The following is a 24,159-nucleotide window of genomic DNA, read 5'->3' as shown; positions in this document are numbered from 1 at the left end:
AAGCCAACCATTCTGCATGTCTGCTTTGTATACCAACATTAAAGCCTAAGTTAGTCTAAGACTGCTACAGCACCTGCAACATAGCATCCAAGGGTGCTATGAAAGCACTCTATGGTGCAAGACATTCGCAAGAAAGCAAATGTCAGTCCTATCTTCCAAAAGGGCAAGAAGGAGGGTCCAGACAACTACAGGGCGGTAAGCCTTACCACAATTCCTGGGAAAGTGATGGAGCAACTAATCCTGGAAACCATTTCCAGACACATGAAGAACAAGATGGTGATCAGGAGTAGTCAGCATGGAATTACAAAGGGGAAATTGTGCTTAACCAACCTGATAGTTTCTACAAGATGGCTAGCTTGGTGGATGAGGGGAGAGTCATGAACGTTGTTTACCTCAACTTTAGTAAGGCTTTTGACACTGTCCCCCATAACGTCCTCATTGACAAGATGACAAAGTACAGGTTAGGTAATTGGACAGGAAAGTATTTTGAAAACTCGCTGAATGACTGGGCCCAGAAGGTCTAAAGACGAGAAAGCTCAGTGTGTGTAAATACCTGATGGAGGTGGGAAATGAGGAGGGAGCCAGACTCTTCTCAGGAATGCCCAGTAACAGGACAAGAGGCTACAGGCACAAACTGAAACACATGAAATTCCATCTGAACAGAAGAAAATACTTTTTTTTTACTGTGGAGGTGGTCAAACACTGGAATAGTTTTCCCAGAGAGGTTGTGGAGTGTCCATCCTTGGAGATACTCAAAACCCGACTGTAAACAGACCTGGGCAACCTGTTCCAGCTTGTCCTGTTTCAGCAGTGGGGTTGGACAAGATGTTCTCAGATTGGTAGATCACAGTGGTACTTCCTGGCTCCTGAAATTCTGACTCTATATAATGTTCAAAGCCCCATGGGACTAGCAGGATCTCCAGGGTGACTAGATTTATCCTCACTACCACAGGCAATTATGTGAGTGTGGACCGTAATAAAAAGAACACATGACACACAGGCAAATAAGAGATGAGGACAGCTTAGAAGAAAAGTTTGATTTACGTTTGGTTTTGATTTATAAGCGGATTCCCTTTTTCTGTATATCACTGAAGTACAAGCTAGAAACATCTTGAGATGAAGGAAAAGGAACAGCATATTGTGTCAGTACTGTTGAAAGGACAAGGATGAGAAGAATATAACAGTGTCAATGTTCTGGCAAGCAGAAGTCAATTTTGCATTTGGACTCATGAACTGATATCAGGTTGGAAGGGTCTAGGCATTTGGCCAGATTGAGACCAGATGTCCCTCTGCCTAACAGAACTCCTACTTAATGGTATCATTTAACAATAGAACTCAAATGGAAAGTTCTCCCAGAAAATACTATGCTTTAATGTCTCCACTACATTTGTTAGTGGGAGGTGTCAGACCAATTTACTTGGTCTTCTGAATATTTTCTGAATATTTTCAGAAGTTCTTTTCTCAGTTATCTCCACATCTTTACTGGTAAAGGATACCTTCGTTTTTTTAATTCTGCCGCTTCCATATCCTCAATTCATAGCTCAAAACTTGTTGTCATCATGTGTTTTGTTGTTGTCTACTTGATACACAAATGCTATCCATCACATGCTGCTGTTTCAGCTTCACACAACACTTGTTGCTTGCCTGCCTACACTCATCCCATAGGAAAGCAAGCAAAATAGTAAGCTATTTTTTCTGAGATGCTCTGTCAGTGGTGATAATAGCAATTATAGGCTAATCAGACAGTTATGGAAGTAAATAGTTTTTGCTTTAATCAGGTCTCATTAGCAAATGACATTGATTTGTCATGCCAATAAATGCAAAAAATATGCCACTATGATGATAAAGTAATTCTGCTAACTGATCAGCATTACAAGTTACTGTTAAGTAATGAGTTAGGTATGCCTTTTTGGACTGCCATTTCATATTTCTGCATCAAAATGGTAGGGCATGTATCATTTGTGATTAAATTCTGTTGTGACCTTAGCACAGGGGTCCATTTCTGGTTCTAGGGCTGTGTTGTACTGGAAATGCTGATGGTTCATTTCAGTAAATGGAAATGGCTAGACATAAAAGCACAAGAATTGAACTGCAAAAGAGGATGTTCTGTTTTCCACATGAGGATTCAGGGGTCAGCTCAGGCTTGATTTTGCTGACTGCTGTGCTTCTAAAAGACCATGTTTGATGATACAGTGGAATGGCTTCGATTGTAGCCCAAACCTTTATGTTCTGTGAGGAAGTAAGACTGATTTTTGTTTGTAGTTGTCATCTCAAAGCTAACACGGTTTCTTTCTGTTTCACAGTCACACCATAGTTCTCTCCAAGCTTTCTCAAAAAATGCTACCTTCATGTTGTTTGCATCATCACTTATCTCCAATGTTTGTTTTCACTGAAAAATGAGAAAAATATCAAACATACTAAGAAAAGGGAAAGGGAGGGGAGTCAGGGAAATTGTATCAGTACCTGCAGAGACTGGAAAGACAGGTAAAGAGAGCAGCGGAGATTGTAGCAATTTTGAGATCATAAAAAACCTTTTCCTTTCCCTTCAGCAGTATCTGGACCGTGGCATAATTTTTTGTCTAAAGGACGGGTGCTCTGCTTTAGCAGTCATCTCTGAGCAGTGATCTGCCTCTTCTTCCATCTCAGCTGTGTATAGCATGTCTTTTTTACCCTTTTTGTGTCTATCCCCAGAAGCAGCAGCTATTTTCAGGGAACAGTCTTGTTCCCTGTAGGCATACTACTGCCTTGGCTCACCTCAGTCAATGTACTGTGCAGAAATACCAATATTCTGGGGAATCTCTACCTGATGATTCACATCCTCTTTACTCTAAAACAATATATAAAAAATTAATTTAAAGTAATGTGGGTTTTTTTCTTTTACAATGAGGCTATTAGAAAACAAACATTGTTATATCAGATCTGAAACATCAGGTTTGTGTCTTTAGTTGCTTTTTAAAAATATTTTTAAGTGCTGTAAATTCACACTTAATTTTTAGGAAGTATAGATATGATCTAAAAGATCTGTCTTCCTCCCACCTGCCTGTGTGCTTTGGGGATTAACATCTGAGATGATCTCTGAGAAATGTTGAAAGGAAATGTTTTGAAAAAGAGTAAAAACCTCCCACTTTTCCAGTTGGAACTAGTCTATGAATGCTTAATGCCTACTGAAAAAGAAATCACCTGGCTTTGTTGTATGTTCAAACTAGGCAAGTACACACACTGGCATAAACTTACACTTCATATGCCCATATGAAAATTACTCATAAAATGTGTCCCCCATGCTACCAACACAACATGGTAAGAGAACCTGAAGTTCTCTTTAATTAGTGACCCTTGGAGTTACATTCTTTGTAAAACCCTTAGATACATTTGTTAAGCAGTGTGTAACAGCAGCAATATGTACCTAGCCTCTGTTAGAAGGAAAAAAGGTGGGGGGAGGGATTACAGGTGGATAGGTGGTGTAATTCATATGAAAGGCTAGGATGCAATCAAGGGTTGTATAGAGAAGAGAGGGGTATAGCTACCATGAGGGGACTAAGGTGGGAACTAATTGTATCTTTCAGTATCTAATGGGGAGTTATGGTGAAAACAGAGCCAGGCTCTTCTCAGAGTCAAATAGTAGAAGAACAAGAGCCAACAGTCCCAAGTTATAACAACAGAAATTCCAGCTGAACATAAAATGCTTCCTTGTGAGATTAAGACAGCACTGGAACAGCTGCCCAGAGAGGCTGGGGAATCTCTGTTCTCGGAAATGTTCAGGACTTGTCTGGACAAGGTCCAGAGCAACATGAATTAGCTCTGAAGTTAGCCCTACTCTGAGCAGGCAGTTAGACTAAAGACTTCCAGAAGTCTTTTCCATTACAAATTATTCTAAGATTCTATGACGTTCTATAGCAAAATAACTCCAGCTACTCTGTTTTGCTGTCCCCTTTGCATTTCGAATACCTTCTTTTTTCCCCCTCACCCATCCTCTCCATATATAGCAGGAGTCATTGCCTGTGGCTAAAGTAATCTACTCTTACTCAGCTGAGAAAGTAGTTCTGAGCCCCTGGCTCCACCTGAACAAGGGAACTGACAGACTGATAAGAAGTAAGTCACTCTGGTGCCTTCCTGCTCTACCACCCTCCCCACCCCTCTCTCCTGCTACTCCTACCTGCAAAAGAAAAGCATGCTCACCAATGAAAGCAGCTTTCTAAAAGCTGATTTCCCATTTCTATAACACTCATGGGGCTTTGTAATCTGAAAGTAATTATAAAACTGTGTTGTTTTGTCTATTATACCAGTGACACTGGGACATGCTTTTGTTAAGTAAATCTGTCTTTCTTAAGTGTTATTTACATTTTTTTTTTTTTTTTTTAATGGCTTGTGCTGTATTCTGATCACAGAGAACGTTACATCTACCAGTATGCACAGTACTTGGAAGTTACTGATTACACAACACAGACAGATTGTCCTCTATTACACTGAGTTCAATCCATATGAATTGGGCCACTTACAATGCCGTTGACAAGATGTTGCAATGACAGCATATATATGTATTTTTTATATAAGTAGTATGTGTGGGATGTGTTTTACAGGTAAAGGAGAGTGACTGTTAGATTATCTTCTTAAAGCAGGGATTTATTCTTCATTATATACATAGAATACCATGTATCCTTTATAAAATTACCTTCTAAGTGAAGGAAGTTTCTCTTGATTATTTACAATAAAATCTGTATGTGGTAAATTAATTAATGAATTAATATTAAATTTAAGATAAATCCTGTAAGAAATTATCTCTGAGAAGGTTCTTCAAACTAGCTCTGTACTAAAAACATGCTGTCTTGAATAATATTCTTGTCTATATTCTGGACTGTTTCAACCCCTATTAAAAGTCTAAGACAGTGTAAAAAGGCTCTAAACCTCCTAATTCTGCACATAGAAAGGTCCCCAGAACAAGCCCTGCAAAAACCAAACCAAACCAAACCAAAACTGTGAAACTTTAATAACATCTGGCAAGGGCTAGTTGGTGCTGGGAATAAGAAATGCATGTGACAATAAAGTCACACTATACTGTTCTGTAGAGAACCTTGGGAACACAGAGTGTCCCTCTTAACATTAGGGACTACCTCCCTAATCCTACAAGCACTGCAAGTGTTAATTGCACACTATGCCTTTTAAAGACATGCTCAGTATCTAGCTTTTTTGGATGCTCCTTTGTGTTTCAAGTGACAGGACAATCCCCGAGAAGATTTTTTAATACTTTTGCCTTAAAATTAGAGTCAAGGCAGAAGTGACCTGCTTTCTCTTTTCTCCAGTGCTATATTTGTTACTCATCAGGGACAGTCTTTTGTGCAAATACTGTATTTCAATTTCTTTCTCATGCTCCGTCCTTAGCTCATGATCTTCTTTTCCTGTCAGTGGGAAGGAAAAGAAAAGCTTTAGACATATGTCTGTTTCAGGCGTCAACAGTGATTTTGTCATTAGTATTTTAATGCAAAGCGTTGAATATCAGTGGCTTGCGTTCAACCCTGGAGTCCATGATAGACCTTCTTGTTCAAGCCTTGAGAATATTAGGTTCAGACTCTGTGGTAGTTACCCAGACTTGTTGGATTGTTGAGGAAAGCCTATCAGCCGATTGCACCTGGCCTGCAAGCTCTTTGCATATCTATTTCACTAATGCTGACCTAACAGATCCTATGTATGCTGAACTCATTGATGCTTTCAAAACCTTAGTGGTAGGTAACACCTATAATGGCCTTGGAAGCCTAAATTTTCTTTTTGATTACTGTGATTTGAAGATACTCAGCACTGCAGTAGGCACTCCCAGTTCTTTATGTGATGGAGAAATATGTGATACGCTTTTGATGTGAAGAAAAGCACAAGCCAGTTTCCACAGGGTGAATGTGACTGAAGTCTGGTCATCACCCCAGAACTGTGCCATGAACAATATCAGCAAGGACTTAATCTTGCAAAACTTAAGTGAATGGGCACTTGTAGTAAGAAGGCAAGGTGGCCACTGTTGAAGAGAGACCTACATTTCACTGCCATTAGGTGAAAGATGAGCAGAAAGGGCACTACACAGCAGTGCTTAAAATACCTCTCAAACTGGTTAATGAGCTGTTCTATTCAAGCTTTCTTTGCTGCTTCTTCTCCAATGTTTTCTGTCAGGCAAAAATGACACATTCTCAGTAAAGGTAGGCAGACCTTTGTGAATTCTCTTTTTTGTGTGTGTGTGATTTGTCTTTTCTTTTTTTAAACAAGGTGGGTTTGGTTTTTTTTCTTCTTTATTATTCTTTTGATATTAAAGATATTAAAGATTCATGCAGTGGGCAAGACAAGTGGATGGTTTGAAGTGCTGTCAAAGTGTTAGACAAACAAAGCAAGAGTCTTTCCTCTTTCAGTTACAGTCAGCTCAGTGATCACTGGCAAAGGAGAAGAAGAAAACATTGTCTGAGTATCTTTATATAAATGGAGGGCGCTGAGAGAAAATCTGGTAGAATTCCTTACCTTAAAGTCCTAGAATCACAGAAGTGTTAGTAGAAAGGGACTTCTAGCATTTTTCTGGTCCAAGCCATTACTGAAAGAGTAGCTGATCTAGCTATGAAATGATCCTTTGAAAATTACAGCAATATTTGACAGATAAAATCCTAGTCATTTTGTGAGGAAAATTGTTCATCCTCATTCCAAGAAAATGAAAGAAAAGTGCTTTAAAACAACAGTGATGAACTACACTGCAAACAGTATCTTTTACTACTGAATTACAGTTTAATTTCATTCTACATAGATACCATGTGATACAATCCCTAGACCATAACCTTTAGACCATAAGAAAATGGAGGCACTGTACAGTTTTTGTGAAGGGAAAAACAATAGAAATAGGTTTCTAAAAAGTGAAAAGTTGACAAAGACTGGCAAAATACATCTTCAAGTATGCTTTATTTGCAGGTGATTAAAAAGATTTTTAGGCAAAAAACTAGTCAATCTCATCCAATACATGATGAAACATGATTTAGTGCCTAATGCCAGACAGACTGGAAAATGGGTAGATAGGACCGATGACACAGTTTTTGATGAATTACATGTGATTAAATGGTCAACATTCATATAGTAAAAAGACATGAAGAGTTGTAAGCAGTTAATATTTTAACTATAAGCAGGAGATATTGTAAGAAAAGCAAGGGGTGTAAGGGGATGGGGAAGCTACAGACATCTTAGTAATATCAGAAGCCATAGACATTTTTTTAAAGACATAAGCTTGTTCCTGCAAATCACTGCACTCTTGAGAATAGTATTTGCAATTTAAAACTTATCTAAAACATCACCAAAAGGAAACACTAATTCCTATTTTTTTGAAAATTATTTTGTATTAAGAATCTTGCAAAGAACTGAAATATGGCATGGCCAAGAAACATGAATCACCCTCCATTTCAGAGACTTTGCATTCATCACATTTAAATAGTAGGTGTCTGATTTCAGAAGTTCTCATGCAAAATCCAGCTATAAAAACTCACCACAGATTATTTTCAAGGATAAAAAGCTGATGTTTTTTAAAGCTCTGACAGACATCCAGTTGTGAAGGTGAATTTTAAAACTAATGGTCCACATTTTCCAGAGGACATTCAAAAAGATTGTTGTTGAACTTTCTGTAAATGCCCAGCTCTTATCTACACTTTGCATGGAATATTTACCAAAGCTATAACTTTGGACAGTTAATGGAATATATCACTGCCTAGAGTAGTGCCAGAGGTAACATCATTATTTTTCCATAACTGCATAATGAGAATTAAATAATCACAAAACAAATTCCTATTATGAAATGACAGTTTTTTCTCATGTACAATATATATATTCATTTATATTTAATATAATTCCAGTAATACTATCACAGTAATGTGCTGTAGTGGTCTTTCATAGTGAGAAAACTGCCCTAATCATCTTTAACATGCAAAGCTTGGAAGAACCAGAAATTCACAGTAAGTAGTACAATTTGTATATGCATCTTCTGCCATCCTAAAGTCAACCAGAACACTCAAGACTGTTGCTTATTTTTCCTATATGTTTGACAAAAGCTACAGTTCTGTATACTGTACATTCACAGTGGGATCCCAGCCCCCTGTACTATCTGCAAGAAGGATCAGGTTACCACTTTCCATCAGAGTAAACATTCTAGTATTTAATATGATAATCTTGTGAACAGTTGTTCCTAGCTTGAAGTTCAGCAGTTCAGGACTTGAAATTCTCCTTTTCATCTCTCTGAAAGGTTTCTTGCTAGCGCATTTTGTAGTCATTAGATACTGACATTTCACATAGCTGTCCTTTAAAATCCAAATCTACTGTGAAATCCAGGTCACGCTGTAAAAAGATTTAAATGTAACATGTAAGTAAGACCGTAAGTTTAGTGTATTAATTCAGTTATCATTGCTTGGGTTGAAAAGACCTGCAAATTCAAAAGTACCTACTGTGGTTTCTAACTTCTTTTGTTTTTAAATGTTGCTAACACTGAAAAAGGGTGTGTAATAGCATTCACCATACAATCTATGTCTAGGGCATATTTGTGTATTCTTCTTAAGGCTGATTTACTGTCCTGGTTACAACTAGGAAACTTCTGAAATGCTGTGCTATCATATGTATTCTGTAACAATTTTTAAGGGTATTCCCCCATTGAGATGCTCTTAATCTAGGGTAAAGGGCTTTCACACTAGGCGTTATTCCAGGATAGATGTAGTAAAATTCCCATTGTAGAGAAGCCCTTAGTCATTCTTTATCTTATAATGACATGTTTTTTTCGAAAGAGGCACTACATAGCCCTACAAAATGAAGCTGTCTCTCTACAAGCTTTTGAAACGCTTCATGTTTCAGAAGAACAAAGCACTAACAAATCCTTTTGAACCAAGGTGGTCTCTCTGTCTCATGATAACTATCAAGAACACATTAATTTTAGCACCTAAATCTGCATTCAGGTGCTTACTGCTGTGCAAACAAATTTGAAATATTTTCTTCATTTTTCCCTCAACAGAAAATTGATACATTCAACCCAAAAGAAAATGTTCCAGTCTCTCAAGGACAACATAAAGGTGGGAAACAGACTATTTTCCTCTACTTTCACAGCAAGCGGTAGCTTCAGGAGTGAATGTGTTTGTTTTAATGCCAAGTTTATTTTGTGTTTATTTCTTCCCCTGTATCAACAATACTATGAAAACCATATCCAATCTGTATTTGGTACAAAAAAGGAAAAGTAATGCAAAAAAGGAAGGCAATGAAAAGTTAAGATTTGCTGCAGTCAATAAATGCAGTATTTCAACAATTACAACAACTGCATGGGCAGATTATAACCAGGTTATTTTAATGGCTGTATGTTGCAATAGAAAATGAAGAGATTCTGCTCAAGGTTTTTGGCAGAAAATGGTGCAACTGTTTCTCCCAGAAGCTGTACTTCTCATGTCTTGCTCTTCTATACAGGCATGGGTTGTCCATCAGACCATGTCTCATAGTCTCCTTATAAGTTAAAAGAAGCACTCAGCCCATAGCAGAGAAACTGAGGAAGTTTTCACCAGTCATGATAGTGTGATATCTATCATGCTTTAGCTTTAGTCTTAAATAAGACATCTGTATTTTCTGTGGAAAGGCACAATTTTTAAACCACATCACTTGATTAGTGAGTTCAAGTACATTTGATCAGTAAGTTCATACAGATGTTCAGGTGAAATCTGTTACTTAATTTCCTAGAGTTGAGTTCTTGGGCACTGATTGGGAAATCTGGCTATAGATGTGGAACTGAAGTACTTACTCTTGATCATCCTGTGTTGGTGAAAGGGATCTTAACACTAATTTCAGTGACAGTATGAAGAAACCCTTGCCTACTTGTGTCACAAAATGTGAGCCAAGCTGATTGAAGAGGGCAGCTGACTTGGTGATGTACTCGAATAATTTCTTCCTTCCCATGCTAGCTTGTTTGCAGGCTGAGTTCTGTAACATTAGCACTGCATTATCATTGCTGTCACCAGCTTTGGTGAAGCTGTGACTAGAGCTCTTACTAATAAACATGAATTTAGAGCCTTTAGCATGCTCATTGTTTTACTTATATGCATTTTATTTACTGTTGATTATAGTTTGTGATCAATAGAGTTGGAATTAGAATCAGTGATGCTCACTCACCACATTTTTTGCATTTGGTTTCATGGATATAGTCCCATAGATTTCTTCTCCTCGTCTCACAGTTAAATAGTCCTCTAAGTAGAAGACAGTTTGCTTCCAGTGAGTATAGGGAGCATCAGGTGCTAAAAAATATATAGGTGTTATTTATAGAAATTTCATCTTTGTCTTACAAATCAAATTAAGACTTGGGAACAATTGAAAAAAGCCTTTCTTCTCATAGAATGCTTTAACTTATATACTATATTAGCAAACATGCTTTACAACAACACGATTCTCTTGACTATCAGTGGGTTGTCTTCTGATTTTTACTGGACTATGTTAGATATGAATCACACCCAGCAAGAAGGATTCCACAAAGGGGGTTACTGGGCATGATAGGCACTTTTTTGATGCTTTCCTTTCAACCCACACACATTCAAATTGGGGAAATCTCTACCACTAAGTGCTTTGAAAGTCAGAAGTCTAAATTAGTTCAAAAAACAATTACACAAAACCATGAAAGAAAGGTTCACCGAAAACTATTAATCACAATGACACAGATGAAACCTTTGACTCATGATCCTGGAACAGCAGATTTTATAGTTTCCAGGAGGATACAGCTGGGGAAAGGGCACTTGCACCTTGACCTGTTTTTGGACTTTTTAAAGGCATATGCTATGGGCAATTTGCCAGAGATGGATACTGGTCTAAATTAATTTCTAGTCTTGCTTAACAGAATCACTTTGATGACCTTCTGCTATTTCAGTTTTTTATTTTACTTATTTGTTTTTATTTCTGTTTTAAATTCAACTCTTTGAGCAGTGCCTAATGGACTTGCATTGGTTACTCCTTTTTCCTAGCATTCTTGCAGTTAAGAGCAAGGAATCTAAGAATAGCTGTACAAGTTCAGAGACTTCCTGACCTGGCAAAAAAGCCCCTGATAAACTTATTTTTCTTCCATTTGTTTCCCCCGTCACTTTTTTGATGCAGACATGGGCCCACTGTATTGAATCATGCTAGTAATATCTTAACACTGTTTAATAAACAATAATCTCATTTCATTTCAGCATCAATGTTTCAAAAAAATATTTGGCTTTAGAAATTGTTTGTGACTGGGGAAATAATGAAGCTTTTTTAAAAAAACTGACAGGACAGGAATTTTTAACAGTTCTTTTTTTCCAAAATTCTAGAATCAGAAGACTGATATAAACACACGTGTCAGAAACTGTGTTGGCAAACTGATATCTTCCAAAGAAAAAGTATTTTACCAGATAATTTCTGGCTATGCATCTAGACAGTCTTATGACTGTTAATCTCAATTGCAAAATGGAGACATCTTGCAGGAGTTCAGATCCAGAATCTGTTTGTTTTCCATTTGGACATGCCCCTGTAAAATTTCTAACTGAAAACATGTTAGACCAAAACTAAACGGAACTTATATTTTAAATCATAACTGCTTTCTTATACACACACATGTACATGTGCACATGCCCTTAGGCAGAGCTATCTTCCTTAGAAAAGCCTGACATATCTGGAAACTTGTGCTCCATGAACAAGGTGTGTGTGTGGAATGTAAGCACAGGTCTTCAAGTCTACTCCAAATCACACACTTATTTTCTTCATAATTAAAAAAATGACATATCAATGAAGTGGCACTTCCTCATGTCCTACAAACTTGGATATTTTACTGAATTCAGTAGAGCTTTGCCAGCAGACACTAGCTGAGAATCCAGACCAGTCTTATAGACAGTGGTGTCTATTCCTTCAGTTACAGAAGGCCAAATGGCCTTTTCATGGAGTAACTTTTTCCGCACCTACCTTATCATGATGTGCTGAATAGAGGCAGAGAACCACTTCCCTCAACCTCCTGTTTACACTCATGCTAATACAGGTCAGGATGATTGGCCAGATTTGCTGCAAAGGCATACTTCTGACTCTTGTTTAGTTTGTTGCTCACCAGAATCCAAGAGTCTTTTCCAACAAAGCTGATTTCTATCCAGTTGGCCCAAGCAACTTGGAGTTGTTTGGCCCCAGCTGCAGGACTTAGCATTTGGCATTGCTGAACTTTATAAGGTTCTCATCAGCCCATTTTTAACCTGTGTAGGTCTCTCTAAATAGCAGCCCTTTCTCTCCAGCCTATGCTCCTCCCAGTTTGGGATCATCAACAAATTTGCTGAGAGTGCACTCTATCCCATCATCCACGTCGTTAATAAAGATGTGGAACAATATTGACCTCACTGTTGGTCACCTGTGGGATGCTACTAATAACTGGCCTCTGGTTTGACTTTGCTGACTGACACATTTTGAGCCAATTTTTCACCCATGTTATTGTTCACTTATCCAGTCTGTATCTCACCAATATAGCTGTAAGGATGCTATGCAAGATTGTATAAAAGGCCTTGCTAAAGTCAAGGTATACAACAGCCACTGATCTTCCCTCATCCACACAGCTAGTCGTCTAGAAGGCAATCAGGTTGGTCAGGTATAATTATAGAATCATAGAATAGCTTGGGTTGGAAGGGACCTCTAAAGGTCATCTAGTCCAACCCCCTCTGTCATGGGCAGGAACATCTTCAACTAGATCAGGTTGCTCAGAGCCCCGTCCAACCTGACCTTGAATGTTTCCAGGGATGGGGCATCCACCATCTCTCTGGGCAACCTGTTCCAGTTTCACCACCCTCAGTGTAAAAAATTCCTTCCTTATATCTAGTCTATATCTACCCCCCTTTAGTTTAAAGCCATTCCCCCTTGTCCTGTCACAACAGGCCCTGCTAAAAAGTTTACCGCCATCTTTTTTATAAGCTGCCATCTTTTTTATATATAATTGGCTTTGGTAAATCCATGCTAGCTGTTCTCAATCACCTTCTTGTCCTTCATATAGCTGGAAATAGTTTCCAGGTGGATTTGTGTCATAACCTTCGCAGGAACTGAGGTAAGGCTGACTGGCCTGTAGTTCCATGGATCCTGCTTACTGCACTTCTTGAAGATGGATGCGATAGCTGCCTTTTTCTAATCATCAAGAACCTTCCCCCATCACCATGACCTTTTAAAGATGTTAGAGGGTAGCCTTACAATGACATTGACCAGCACCCTCACCATGCTTGGATGCCTCCTGTCTGGTCCTATGGACTTGTTTAAGGTTCTGTAGTCCTGATGGCATACCTTGAGGCACAACTCGTGTACTATCAGTTTCATGGTATAAAAACCCTACTTCTCCAATGGCTGCAAGGCACCTCTCCCATTATTTTAGATACTTTGAATAACAATTAACCCCTCCACATAAATAGTACTTGTCTTAGTGCAATCAGAGGAGCACCACATTGGACCCAGAGGAAACCCTGGACCAAGTACTGTGCAGAGGAGACACAACTAATTGGTTCCCACAGGCTTCAGAGTGGTCCCTAGATCTGCTATAATTGGTGATATGGCTGTAGCCTCATTTGCATCAAAGAAGGCCAGAGTGAACTTTGGTTTTAGAAGAAGGCCTTGTCAAAAACACACAAACAACTTGAGCATGGACGTGAAAACCTTAAGAATTTGACTTTGCATGGATATCTGGCTAGCAGCTCTTCCTCATTTGAATGCAATGACATCCAACCTTTTTTATTTGGCCATACAGCCTGCTGGAGAAGTTAGTTACTGAAGTAAGATGTTCAGAGAATTGGCAGTAAAGTAAAGAAAAGCATTCAATAGGAGAAATGTAGCATTTGCCAAGTGACAGGAGACAAAATTTGGAGACATAGGAAGCCTCTCCAAGCAAGCTTCCAAGGAGGCTGAGCCACCAGCAGCTAAGAGATCTAGTTGCAGAAAGGCTGATGAGAAAGGGCAAGTCATCAAAGCTGAAAGGATCCTAGCATGGGAGTGTATGACTAAGCATTCAGAACCTCTGAAGTAGCAGCCTGTGGGAGCTACAGATAGTTTAGAGAAGCCAGGTTTTCAGGCACTGCTGATGAACCCTGTTCTTGATAGAGGTTCAGAAATATTGGAGATCGTGAGTCCTTTCCCCTCTTTTTTATGACAGGTAGGCACAAAATACCTTGTACTTATATTTGCAAGTTGAGGTGGGTCTGCAAAAACCTCTCTGTAAGAAAAACACTATGACAAACTTGGTATCTGCCCTAGGCTTTTGTCCAAATGTAGCCTCTTCTCCCTAATACTATTTAACCTCTCTCCTTCCTCAAGTTCTCACTTCCTATGTGCTAAGGGAAGCTAAGCCCACCTGTGGTGGTCTTGCAGAACATTTTCTGTCTAAGTGCCTGAGTGAGCCCTCTTTATTCCATACACCCAAGAGGCAAGAAGAGTCAAGAAAGTCCTTATCCCAGCCACCTTTTGCTATACTGATACTGGAGCATGTCTATGTTACCATGTCTACTCTGCAGACAAGCAACTCCTTGCAATAACTTAATGGGTCCTTTTCCTTGCCACTTTTGACGCCTGTTCACTGGGATGTCTGAGTGTCAAGAAAAGAATGGCTGGGTTTGAGGGCCAGATTTGCTGATGGGACACATTTGACTGGAAAACATTAATCATCAAATCTATTCAACGGATGTTTCTTAAAACATGTATGTTCATATGCACACATAAACCATAAACACATTCCATCATTCCTTTGAAGATGAAGCCACATTCTCAATGATATAAAAGACCTTTCACGTAGTTCTGGCAATATAAGTAGACCTCCTTTACTAGGGTAGGTTTCGGTTAACATCACAACACAGTAACCCTTCATTCAAAGCTATTTTTTACAGAAAACTGGAGGTTTGACTATATTACCTTTTAGAAAAGATTAATGGGCTGCCTTCCACTGAAAAAACAGCAGAATTTGTTTTTTTCTGTGGAAAAAACAAATGCCTAAATCCTAAAGTGTTTTCCACCTTAGATAATTTTGTTCAGCATGAACCCAGAAATATTAGCACTTCAGGATAGCACTGCAGTGTCTCATAGATTGTTCATGTCTCCTTAGCTACACTTTGTTTCTCAGCACATACTGATGCCTACTATGGTGTGGGAAATACTATAGTATAACACATTTATAGAATGACCAGGGAAACACGGTTGCTGAAAAACATAAGAATATGAGGTACCAAATAACATCATCCATATGATTATACCTCTAGAATCAAATATAAATAAGTATTTTAACAAAGTACTTTGAGCTTTGAATCTAATGTAAAGGGTTGAGAGCTCCTGTGAAGGGAGAAAAGAGATTTCTAATCATATTTAACTTACATCAGGTCCCATTTACACCTGTTTGAGTTGTGTAATGGTGCTAACTGCAGCCAGTACCAACTGTAATTTGTTTTTCTTGTCATTAAAACAGTCATGAGGTTTTTACATTTTTTGCAACACTGGCTGGTTCATTCACTCTGGTAAACGATGCCTGACAGGAATGGAGTTATTCCTTTAAATATCTGCTCACCAAGGTAGAGTTTCACATTTGGGTTGTTAGAGCTTATTTACATAAGCAGTATGTGTGTGGTTATATCTTGGAAAAAAACAATGGTTTTGTTCTAGACGCTGAGACAAACAAGAGCTTTTGTTGCGTTTCGGATTTGGGGGAAACTAGGATGCAGAGCTGCTATCTCTCACTGAGCCAACAATTCCCTGTCTAATCTGAGGAACTTGACACAGGATTTAGATATAACTGGTGATGGGCATAAACTCCTGGGTCATAATTCCTGCTGAGCTCTAAGCTTGGTAGCCATTGTGAGATCCTGCCTCTGTTTTTGCAGAATTCCTACAAGCAGTTGTCCTTTCCCCATCCTGCTCACCTACCCCAAAGTGACAATAATTTTATCGCTGAAATTCAAACCTGGTGGTACAGTAAACCTTCATCTGACCAGTAGCACTGATATACTGATAGCAATAGAAATGAAATTAAAAGAAATACAGATTACCTGTAGAAAATCCCATCTTCTTGTGGCACTTTGTAAATTCAATATTAAAATAGGTGACCAAGGCATGAATGTAATCATTACGCTGAATTTGGAGGCAAAATGCAGAAGTAAATGCCAATTCTTCAGTCTTCACTGTATAAATATCTACTTCCTGTTTTGAGGAGAAAGAAAAAGACATTTACGTGCAGATGTCTGTGACTCTAAGGTAAGTGTTAAGTGATGTACTGAAGCATTTTATTTAATGATCAGCAACAAAGACAACTGGCAGCCCTTTAACACTGTAAGAAATCAATGGTACATTTGAATATATTGAATCATCAGCAAATGATCCAGTTATCTGACTAAGTTGACAGAGTGTGATAAGAGAGACCATTCACAGAAGAGTGTGTGTCCTTGGGAATGGCAGGGAGGGGCTGCAGGAGCTGGAGGAAATCAAGGTAAAAACGTGCTTTGACAAATATAGGCACAATGGATGTTGAAATGGAGATATAAGTACCAGTTCTAAGACCTTTCATCATCAGGGACTGTCAGCATGAGGAAAGATGGCAGAGTTGGGTTTTTAATAAAAATAAACTTCTGATTTGTTTGAGCATCTCTGGAAGGGAATGTGCTTTGACTGTGTCAAGCAGTGAAAACATCTGAGGCACGACAGGGGTCTGCTTTTTGCTGATAATGCTTTCTAGTCCTGTGTCAGATAACCAATCCCAAATAGTAAGCGCAGGGATCTTACTCTTGAACTAGACAGAAGCAAATCATATAAATTGTACTATGGCTTGATTGCAGTAGTTGGGAGCAATGATGTAGTCTCCAAGATTGCTTATTTCCATCAGTACTTAAATCTCACTGTTCAAGGCTTAAACTGAGTGTTTTAGATGGATCTGATTTTCCCAGCTAGGTATTGCTTTTATCTGGGTTGTTTCCAAAACTCATAGTCATGATAGGGAGGATACTAAGTCTGAAATACTATTAATTGTATTCTAATGCTATGAGAAATGTTTCCTATCAGTGTACTTTCTGATATCCTCCTAAATGTATCTGGCTTCACTGTCCTTATTGTCCTTGTCAAGGCATATGTGGCAAGAGCCAGATACCCCCAAAATATTTTTATCTTTTATTCAGAAAGACAGTATTAACAACAAAACTGTTCATTCATACAGAGAAATAGAAGCTTTGTAGGCAGAAATCCAAATTTCCTCTACCAGCGTAAGCCAGGAATCATATCACTGACCTCACCAGCTTCACTTCAGACTCACAGTGCAGAAATGGAGAGCAGAGTCTAGAACAGAGGCTCTTAGAGGGCTCTTTTAGCAATGCATTCTATAACCTAAGAGAACTCTGCAACAATAGACATCAAAAGATGCAGCTATATTTCAGTTACTGAGGTCTTTCCATGGACCACATATCATGTGTTTCTGAGACTTAGAAAACTTATGGTGAGATGATTTAAGCAAGCCATAGTTTTGGCCTGTCTGATTAGCAATACTGTTCAAGAATAACTTAACCATAACAAAAATTATTCTACTACATTGCAATGGCACCCTGAGTCACTAGTGGTTATAAGTGACCCATGCTTATAAGTGGTCATTTAAAGCTGTGATAGCCTTAAAATGTATTTTTTTTTCTCAAGAGGAGATAAAAAGAAAAAAGCATACTAGGAATAAGAATTTCTGAAGTCTTCTGGCTGACTTCCATAGCAGCCTGCAAAATTTGCTTTGACAAGCTAGACTGGACTGGTGGGTGATAGGTGCAGATTTCTGTAATTTTTGGTGGCTTTTTAGTGGTATCACTGTGGGGCAGTTGTGAATTAAGTCCGATGATGAGGCACATGAAAGGGATTTAGCTCCCTCTCTCTAAGCTGTGTTGGCTCTGCAGGGTAAAGTGGAATCAAAAGCAGTAAGAAATATTTTTATTAGAGAAGTTAGTGGAAATGTCTCAGAAATATTGAACAGATGTGCTGGATAAAATGGTGGTCACTATTGCAGTCATTTTTTTAAGGACAGAAACATGCTTTTTTTACTATGCAAGATATGAGACAAATGTGGGGTTTTTTATTAATTAATATAGTTTTGAAACTGGCCTGATCATGTTTTGGTGATGTCTTTGAATCGTACTCTGGCTACTATATATTCCTATATTAAATGTCACTGCTCATTGAACATTAATTGCAGCTAACAGCACAGATGACAAATGCTATCTTTGCATAAAATAAGTGGAAAAGTCATGATTTACCATATTTCATTCAGATTTCAAAAACAACAACAAAATGGGCATAGTTAAGCAGTGATCTGATCAAAATACAGCTCTTAATTATACTAAAAAAATAAAATGTGTTAAGCTGAGCAACAATAAAAGTGTCAGAATTATCAGCTAAATAAAGAGGTCCAGACTGTGGCTGACTGCATGAAAGACCATGAGACATCCCATGCTACATGTCCCTGTTGCAGAGACAGTTAGAGGTCCAGTTTTTACATTCATTGCATAAAGAATGGTTCCTGGGCTGTCCTGTGGCACAAATTGCTTTAGGACTGAGCAAATGATGTAAAGAAGATCATTTAGAATCACAGGGATGATGACAGTGAGGTTGAGATGCGGTGTTGCTAGCTGTATGTATTTCTTGTTTGAATGGTATCACCCAACACCCTATCACTAGCTGAAGGCAACCTAAGTAATGAGAGAAACAACCCTGAGTCAGGTTTGCTGATGGGAAAAAATGTTGACTTGCTGCCTGACCCGTTTCCTTATGCGAATCCTAATTAAGGTTGCTTCTAGAGTGCCACTGCACCTCTTTTCTCATCCCCTTCCCAGCCAGTCAGCCTACTCAGCTAGGATTGTGTAAGCATGAAGATAAGTTAAAGATTCAAATGTCAGTGAATGTCTGGTTTTGGTGGGGGTTTTTGTTTGTTTGTTTTTGGATTTGGGGTGGCGGGTCTGGGAGCTGCAGCGGTTGCTCTGCCATGCCCAGACCCTTTGCAAGCCGGGGTGGGGGGGGGGGGTCCCCCCCCCCCCCCTCCCGTTGCACCAGCTGTCTTGGTTTGGACAAAGAGGGAAGTGGTCATCCCAACATAGGATGTGATGGTGAAGGCAGTCCTAATCAAAGCAGGTAAAGGTGCTGAACTGGTGTAGAAGTTGGAGTACAGGCAGCATTGGTACAAGCGATATTGCCAGCTTCAGGAAAGAATTGATGGCTAGAGAAGTGATTTGAAGGCTGAGAAGTAAAATTAATTGCTAGGGAAAGGAGAAAGGGCCAAACCCTATTTTCTGACAAGCACTGAGAAAATGACCTATACTGTCAGTTGCACACATGCATACAGATGTGAGGGGAGCACTGAATGCAATAGTCAGCCCCCAAAACACATGCACTTTTCCAAAAGAAAATTATTTTTCTTTTTTCTTTTTTTTTTTTTTTTTAGAGTGCAGAGAACTAACAGTATTAATGTGGGGAGAGAAGAAATATTAAATTCTGGGTGTTTCGGGGGAGCAGTGAAAGGAAGACTGAAGTATCTGAGATTGTTTTGACTAGATACTGCAGCATATGTTCATTTTCTATTAGATGAAATAACAGGGAAGCAAGTGTAGCTATGGCTTCTAGATACAGAGACCTCAGCCTCCTGCCAGGGCCCCTCTTCTGCCACCTATTCCTGTTTGCACAGAAGGAAATGCCTGAAAATTACTAGGGTGTTGTTTGGGTTTGGGGTTTTTTTGGGGGTGGGGGGAATAGGCGGAGTTAAATCTGAGGATGCTGAAAGGAAAGACTGTGGGGAGAACTGTTGGAAAGGAAAGAGAGACAGGGAAAGTCACTTAGGAAAGGGAAGGGAGATTTTCATGTGGAGAAAACAGTAGAGAAGAAAAATGAGAAAAAAAAGAGCAGTGTTTGAAGAAAGATGGAAAATGAGTGGCATAGGTGCCTCTTGCTTTACTTTAGGAGAAGCTGGGAGAAAGGAATGTGATTAGGGAGTTCACTGAAGATGCAGTGGAGCAAGAGAAAAATCTCATGAGGAATGCCTTGTCCTAAACCTCATGGGTCAAGATTACTATGGGAGAAGAATGTGGGACTCATCAGAGCTCAAGACAAGTGCCTCACCTGTGTGGCTGGATCTCTCTGAGCAACAGTACCTTTTTGCAGAAAATACTGCAGGTCCTTTGAAATAAGGCTTCATACAGGTGAATCATGATATTTCCAAACAGCGGAAATTTCTCAAAGAACTGGATATTTGAGCATATAGGTCAATGGTTTTTTTCTATTATGCTATGTTCTCTGATGAACAAGAATGTTGCATATTTTTTTTTGTTCAAGGAAGGCAGTTTGTGCTTTAAATAGCATTAAACTGTGTAATCTTAAAGTGGTGTGTGACCTGCAGGAGCTTTAAACTGTTCCTGGAAAGTGTAGGACAAATGGGAGCACAGAAGTAGATTTCTTTCTTTTTTTTTTTTGTTCTTTCTCTGTGGCTAGATAGGGGAGGATATTCAGGAAAGTCCAACAGTATTTTTTATTATAAACTGGATGTGGCATGGTCTTCATTCTTGTTTGGTTTTGTGAGTTTTTGCCACTCTCTTATTGCAGGTTTTTCTACAGCTGTGTGAAGAATTGATTTATGTTATTGTAGTCTCTGGTACTGACACCAAATCAAAATTAACATGGAGAAGAAGTTTTGGGTCAACCCAAACCCATTTGTATTTCTCTAATATGCAAGGGAATCAGAGAAAAAAACACAACTGTTTTACTGAGTTTGAAACAAACTTTTCCATTTTTTCAGGCAATGTTACTGAAAGCAGTGGGCCCTCAGAAGGACGCTTGTACACTTTTCCTGAGATCAGTTATTGACTGGTGGTTTGAAGATGCTTTGGTTCCACTACCCTCCCTGGCTGATTTGGTTTGGAATTTAAATAGAGGACTCCTACTTGCCAGGAAAATTCCTATGCCCCTGGGATATTTTTAAGAGATCATTCAAAGGGGAATTGCTTCCACAACAGAGATGCTGCTGTATTCCCTGCATGCACCACCCCCCGTGCACCTGTGGCTTAGTGGGTAGAGTTCCTTGAAGTGTTCAAGACTTGGGTTACATCCAATTCCTGAAGAGTACAAATGAGGAAATTTTACTGAAGTCTCCAGCATTCTAGATAAGTGTCATGGTTACATAGCATGCAGGGGTTGATGTCTTATTTTGCTGATTTTGTAGAACAATTCAGAGCAACTAAATTGGGAATTGAAATAACAGCAGAAGCACAGGGCTCTGACTGGTCTGTTAGGAATGCATCTAGTGACTAGTTCATCTACAGACTAACGTACAGGGAACCCAGACTCATCTGGTAGGCACCCTAAGTTAGCTGGTTTTGGGTTGAATACACCCCTAAAAAAAATCCCTTTGTGAATCTAATATGAATAAGCTTTGCCATCTTTAAATGCTGTAATAAAACATTTGAATAATTAAACATTATTGCTTTGTTTATTCTCAAATGTTTTCTTAGGCTAATATTCTCTGAATTCACAAATATTTTCAGGATCAAAGAAATGCTCTTTATATAAATAAACCACGTGCAAAAGTACATTAAATTGAAAAAAGATATGCAGCATCAGTTTTTCCTGCTTCCATATTGCTAGCCTGAACAAAAGCCTCCCTCCTTCCTGCCTTTCATTGACAATTTTCACTTTTTTTAGTGACCAGTTTGTGAGATTAGGGACAGATTCTGGAACAGAGAGTGGTTTCTGCTTGTGTAGTTATTACCTGCTTTGCTCCCAAGCTGCCATTACATGGTAAAGCACCATTCAGTGTATGGACAAAAGATGTCAGGCTGTGTAGAATTAAATATTAAACCTGAATAGGAACAGTTTGAAAAATTTTGTCTGTCTTCTTAAACCCAATTACTTTCAAAGACCTTCTAAGAAAGTGTTAGATTTCAGACTTTGAAAGACTTTGAAAGACTTCAAAGAAAGTGTTAGATTTGCACTTCATTTAAGGGCATGCAGCTTTTATAACTTTTTATTCCAGAGAAGCCAACCCATTTTGCCACCTGATCTCTCACTCTCCAGACATATTTTATGCAGTCTAAATAGCTGTTTATTTTGTGTGTATTGCAATTTTAAATTGCTCTGGCTCAGGCTGTTTTCAGATACAACCATCTTGTGTTCCCCTCAGTGCAGATAGGCTGTGCATGCATACGTACTCACACAGAGTTTCTACTTCTGTTCCTTTTTCCTGCTTTCAGTAAAGTTTCTACAGACTGAAGATACGTCTTTCCTTCTTGCATATGGGAATACTTAATGCTGTGTTTGTTACTGGCAAGAAGTGAAAGGGAAAAATCAGAACTGAGTCTTCGGGATAAATGAGCACACTCTTGGATTCATGGACCTGACCCTACCACTGCTATTGATGTGGACAGCCTTATTCATGAGAGTAGTCCTGCATGAGGAGGATTGTTTCACATGGAAGGAATTTTAGAGCTTTCATGTGTTCCTGCAGGCTATGGATTCTTAACCTGGTCTTGTGAACAGGGAGTAGTGACCATTCTGTCTTACATGTGGAACAGGGTACAAGCTAACCTCTGGCTGCAGATGTTTGCGCTGGGAGAACATAGTAACATTCTGGATAAGGCTAAGAATGAGGAAGTTATACAAGTAAATTAGGTTCCAATTCTGATCTCATGCTCTGGAGTAAATTAGAGTTATTTCATCAGAGCTGACCAATTCAGAAACTGATGCTTCAGTCTTTTTTACTGCAAATAGAGTTAATTTACCCTTTCTCCTCAGCAGCATTCCAGTAGTAATTTCCAACCTCTATTTACAAGAAGACAGGCAACTAAAATTCATATCTAAATACACCATGTCTCTATTTATCCAATATTTGCATATGTATAATTTGTAAGAGTCTTAAGTTACAGTTAGCAGTAGCCAGATGAGTACAGAGTCACAAGGAGCATCTTGCTTTTGGGTATTCCACAAGTGATCAGGGTATCAATGTTCATGCTTAGCTGAGGTGACAGTATTGGGCATGTGCAACCTACTAGTACTGACTAATTTAAAACTGCACAATTTTCCTTCTTAATGTGATAGCATTCTATGATGAATGCTTCTGCAGCTAGTTAGAAGCATACAAAGCTGGTAGTAAAACATAAGCAGCAGGTCTCCAAAGAATCCTACAGTTAGGTGTAAACATTCATAATTAGGTATATTTGGAATTACCAAACCTTTATTAAACAGGCATTGGTCACCACTTGCTTTGGATCTACTATGTCCACCAAAGGCTCCTTCATGGCAACATCCCTAATACAGGTCATGTCAAAGCCGTACACATTCTCCCACCCTGTCAATGCAAATGGATGTGTCAAAGATTAGCAGTAATAATAAAAATAATTTTTGTTTTTCAAAGCATCTTTCATTTGAAAGAATTTCTGCCATCCCCTAACTTTCAGCTCTCCTCTTTAGCTCTTTGCTCCCTGCCCCAGTTGTCTATGTCATCATTGCTATTTTACAGATAATGCAGTTGTGGCAAAATAACCCCTCAATGTACATCTTTGAACAAGTGGCCCTTGTTTTTTGGTGTCCCCAAAACTGTGTTATATGAGATTTGTCGATGATTTTCGTTGCTTTAGACATTTGAGAGTGTTGCCCAAAATCATATAATATGTCAGGTTGAGACTTGGGAATAGCTGCTAAGATTATTCTATCCTTTTCTATCCATTCTGGTTAATATTTCCTTTTTATATAGATTGCTATTCAATCAGCAGTTTGCATGCTTTTTTAATTATTTAAGTAGTCTTAGTTTCAGCAAGTGAATTACTGACAGGAGTAGAATTACAGGTGTGTTTCAATATTTGGGGCATCCAAGTTTTATTCTGCATGTACATCATGACAAAAAAGCAAGATGTCCCCTTTCTAAAAGGTTTAAAAGCCATGCTGATCTATATTTGAACCGTTCTTCTGATTGTTCTGATAAATGCTTCTTATCTTGCTGAGTTTTGTTTTCTTTTTTTTTCTTGAACAAAATGAAAACATTAAAAAATTGAAACATTGAAAAGTACACTGGCTTTGCTTTTAAGATTGTTTAACAAAATGGAAACAACACCTCCAAAAAAAGTGAAATCTTAGTCTTATGAATCATACAAGTCAAGGTCCATTCAGTGCTCCACCTGAAAGTCTAAACTGAATATG

General features: G+C 38.7%; 1 protein-coding gene across 1 annotated transcript in view; it reads right to left on the bottom strand.

Annotated features, from left to right (window-relative positions):
* Positions 1-8,250: 8,250 nt before the first annotated feature.
* The window catches only part of PRMT8 (protein arginine methyltransferase 8), a 74,180-nt gene continuing 58,271 nt past the window's right edge, over positions 8,251-24,159 (bottom strand). The window contains exons 7-10 of the mRNA XM_009290912.2: positions 23,196-23,311; positions 16,014-16,164; positions 10,138-10,259; positions 8,251-8,334 (exon numbers count right to left, since the gene is read on the bottom strand). Of these exons, the coding sequence (XP_009289187.1) occupies positions 8,251-8,334; positions 10,138-10,259; positions 16,014-16,164; positions 23,196-23,311 (473 nt within the window). The remainder of the gene's footprint in view (positions 8,335-10,137; positions 10,260-16,013; positions 16,165-23,195; positions 23,312-24,159) is intronic.

This window comes from Aptenodytes forsteri, unplaced genomic scaffold (genome assembly GCF_000699145.1).
Source record: "Aptenodytes forsteri isolate BGI_AS27 unplaced genomic scaffold, ASM69914v1 Scaffold286, whole genome shotgun sequence".
NCBI lineage: Eukaryota > Metazoa > Chordata > Aves > Sphenisciformes > Spheniscidae > Aptenodytes > Aptenodytes forsteri.
The sequence above is the reverse complement of the archived record's forward strand: the minus strand, read 5'-3'. Positions and strand labels throughout refer to the sequence as shown.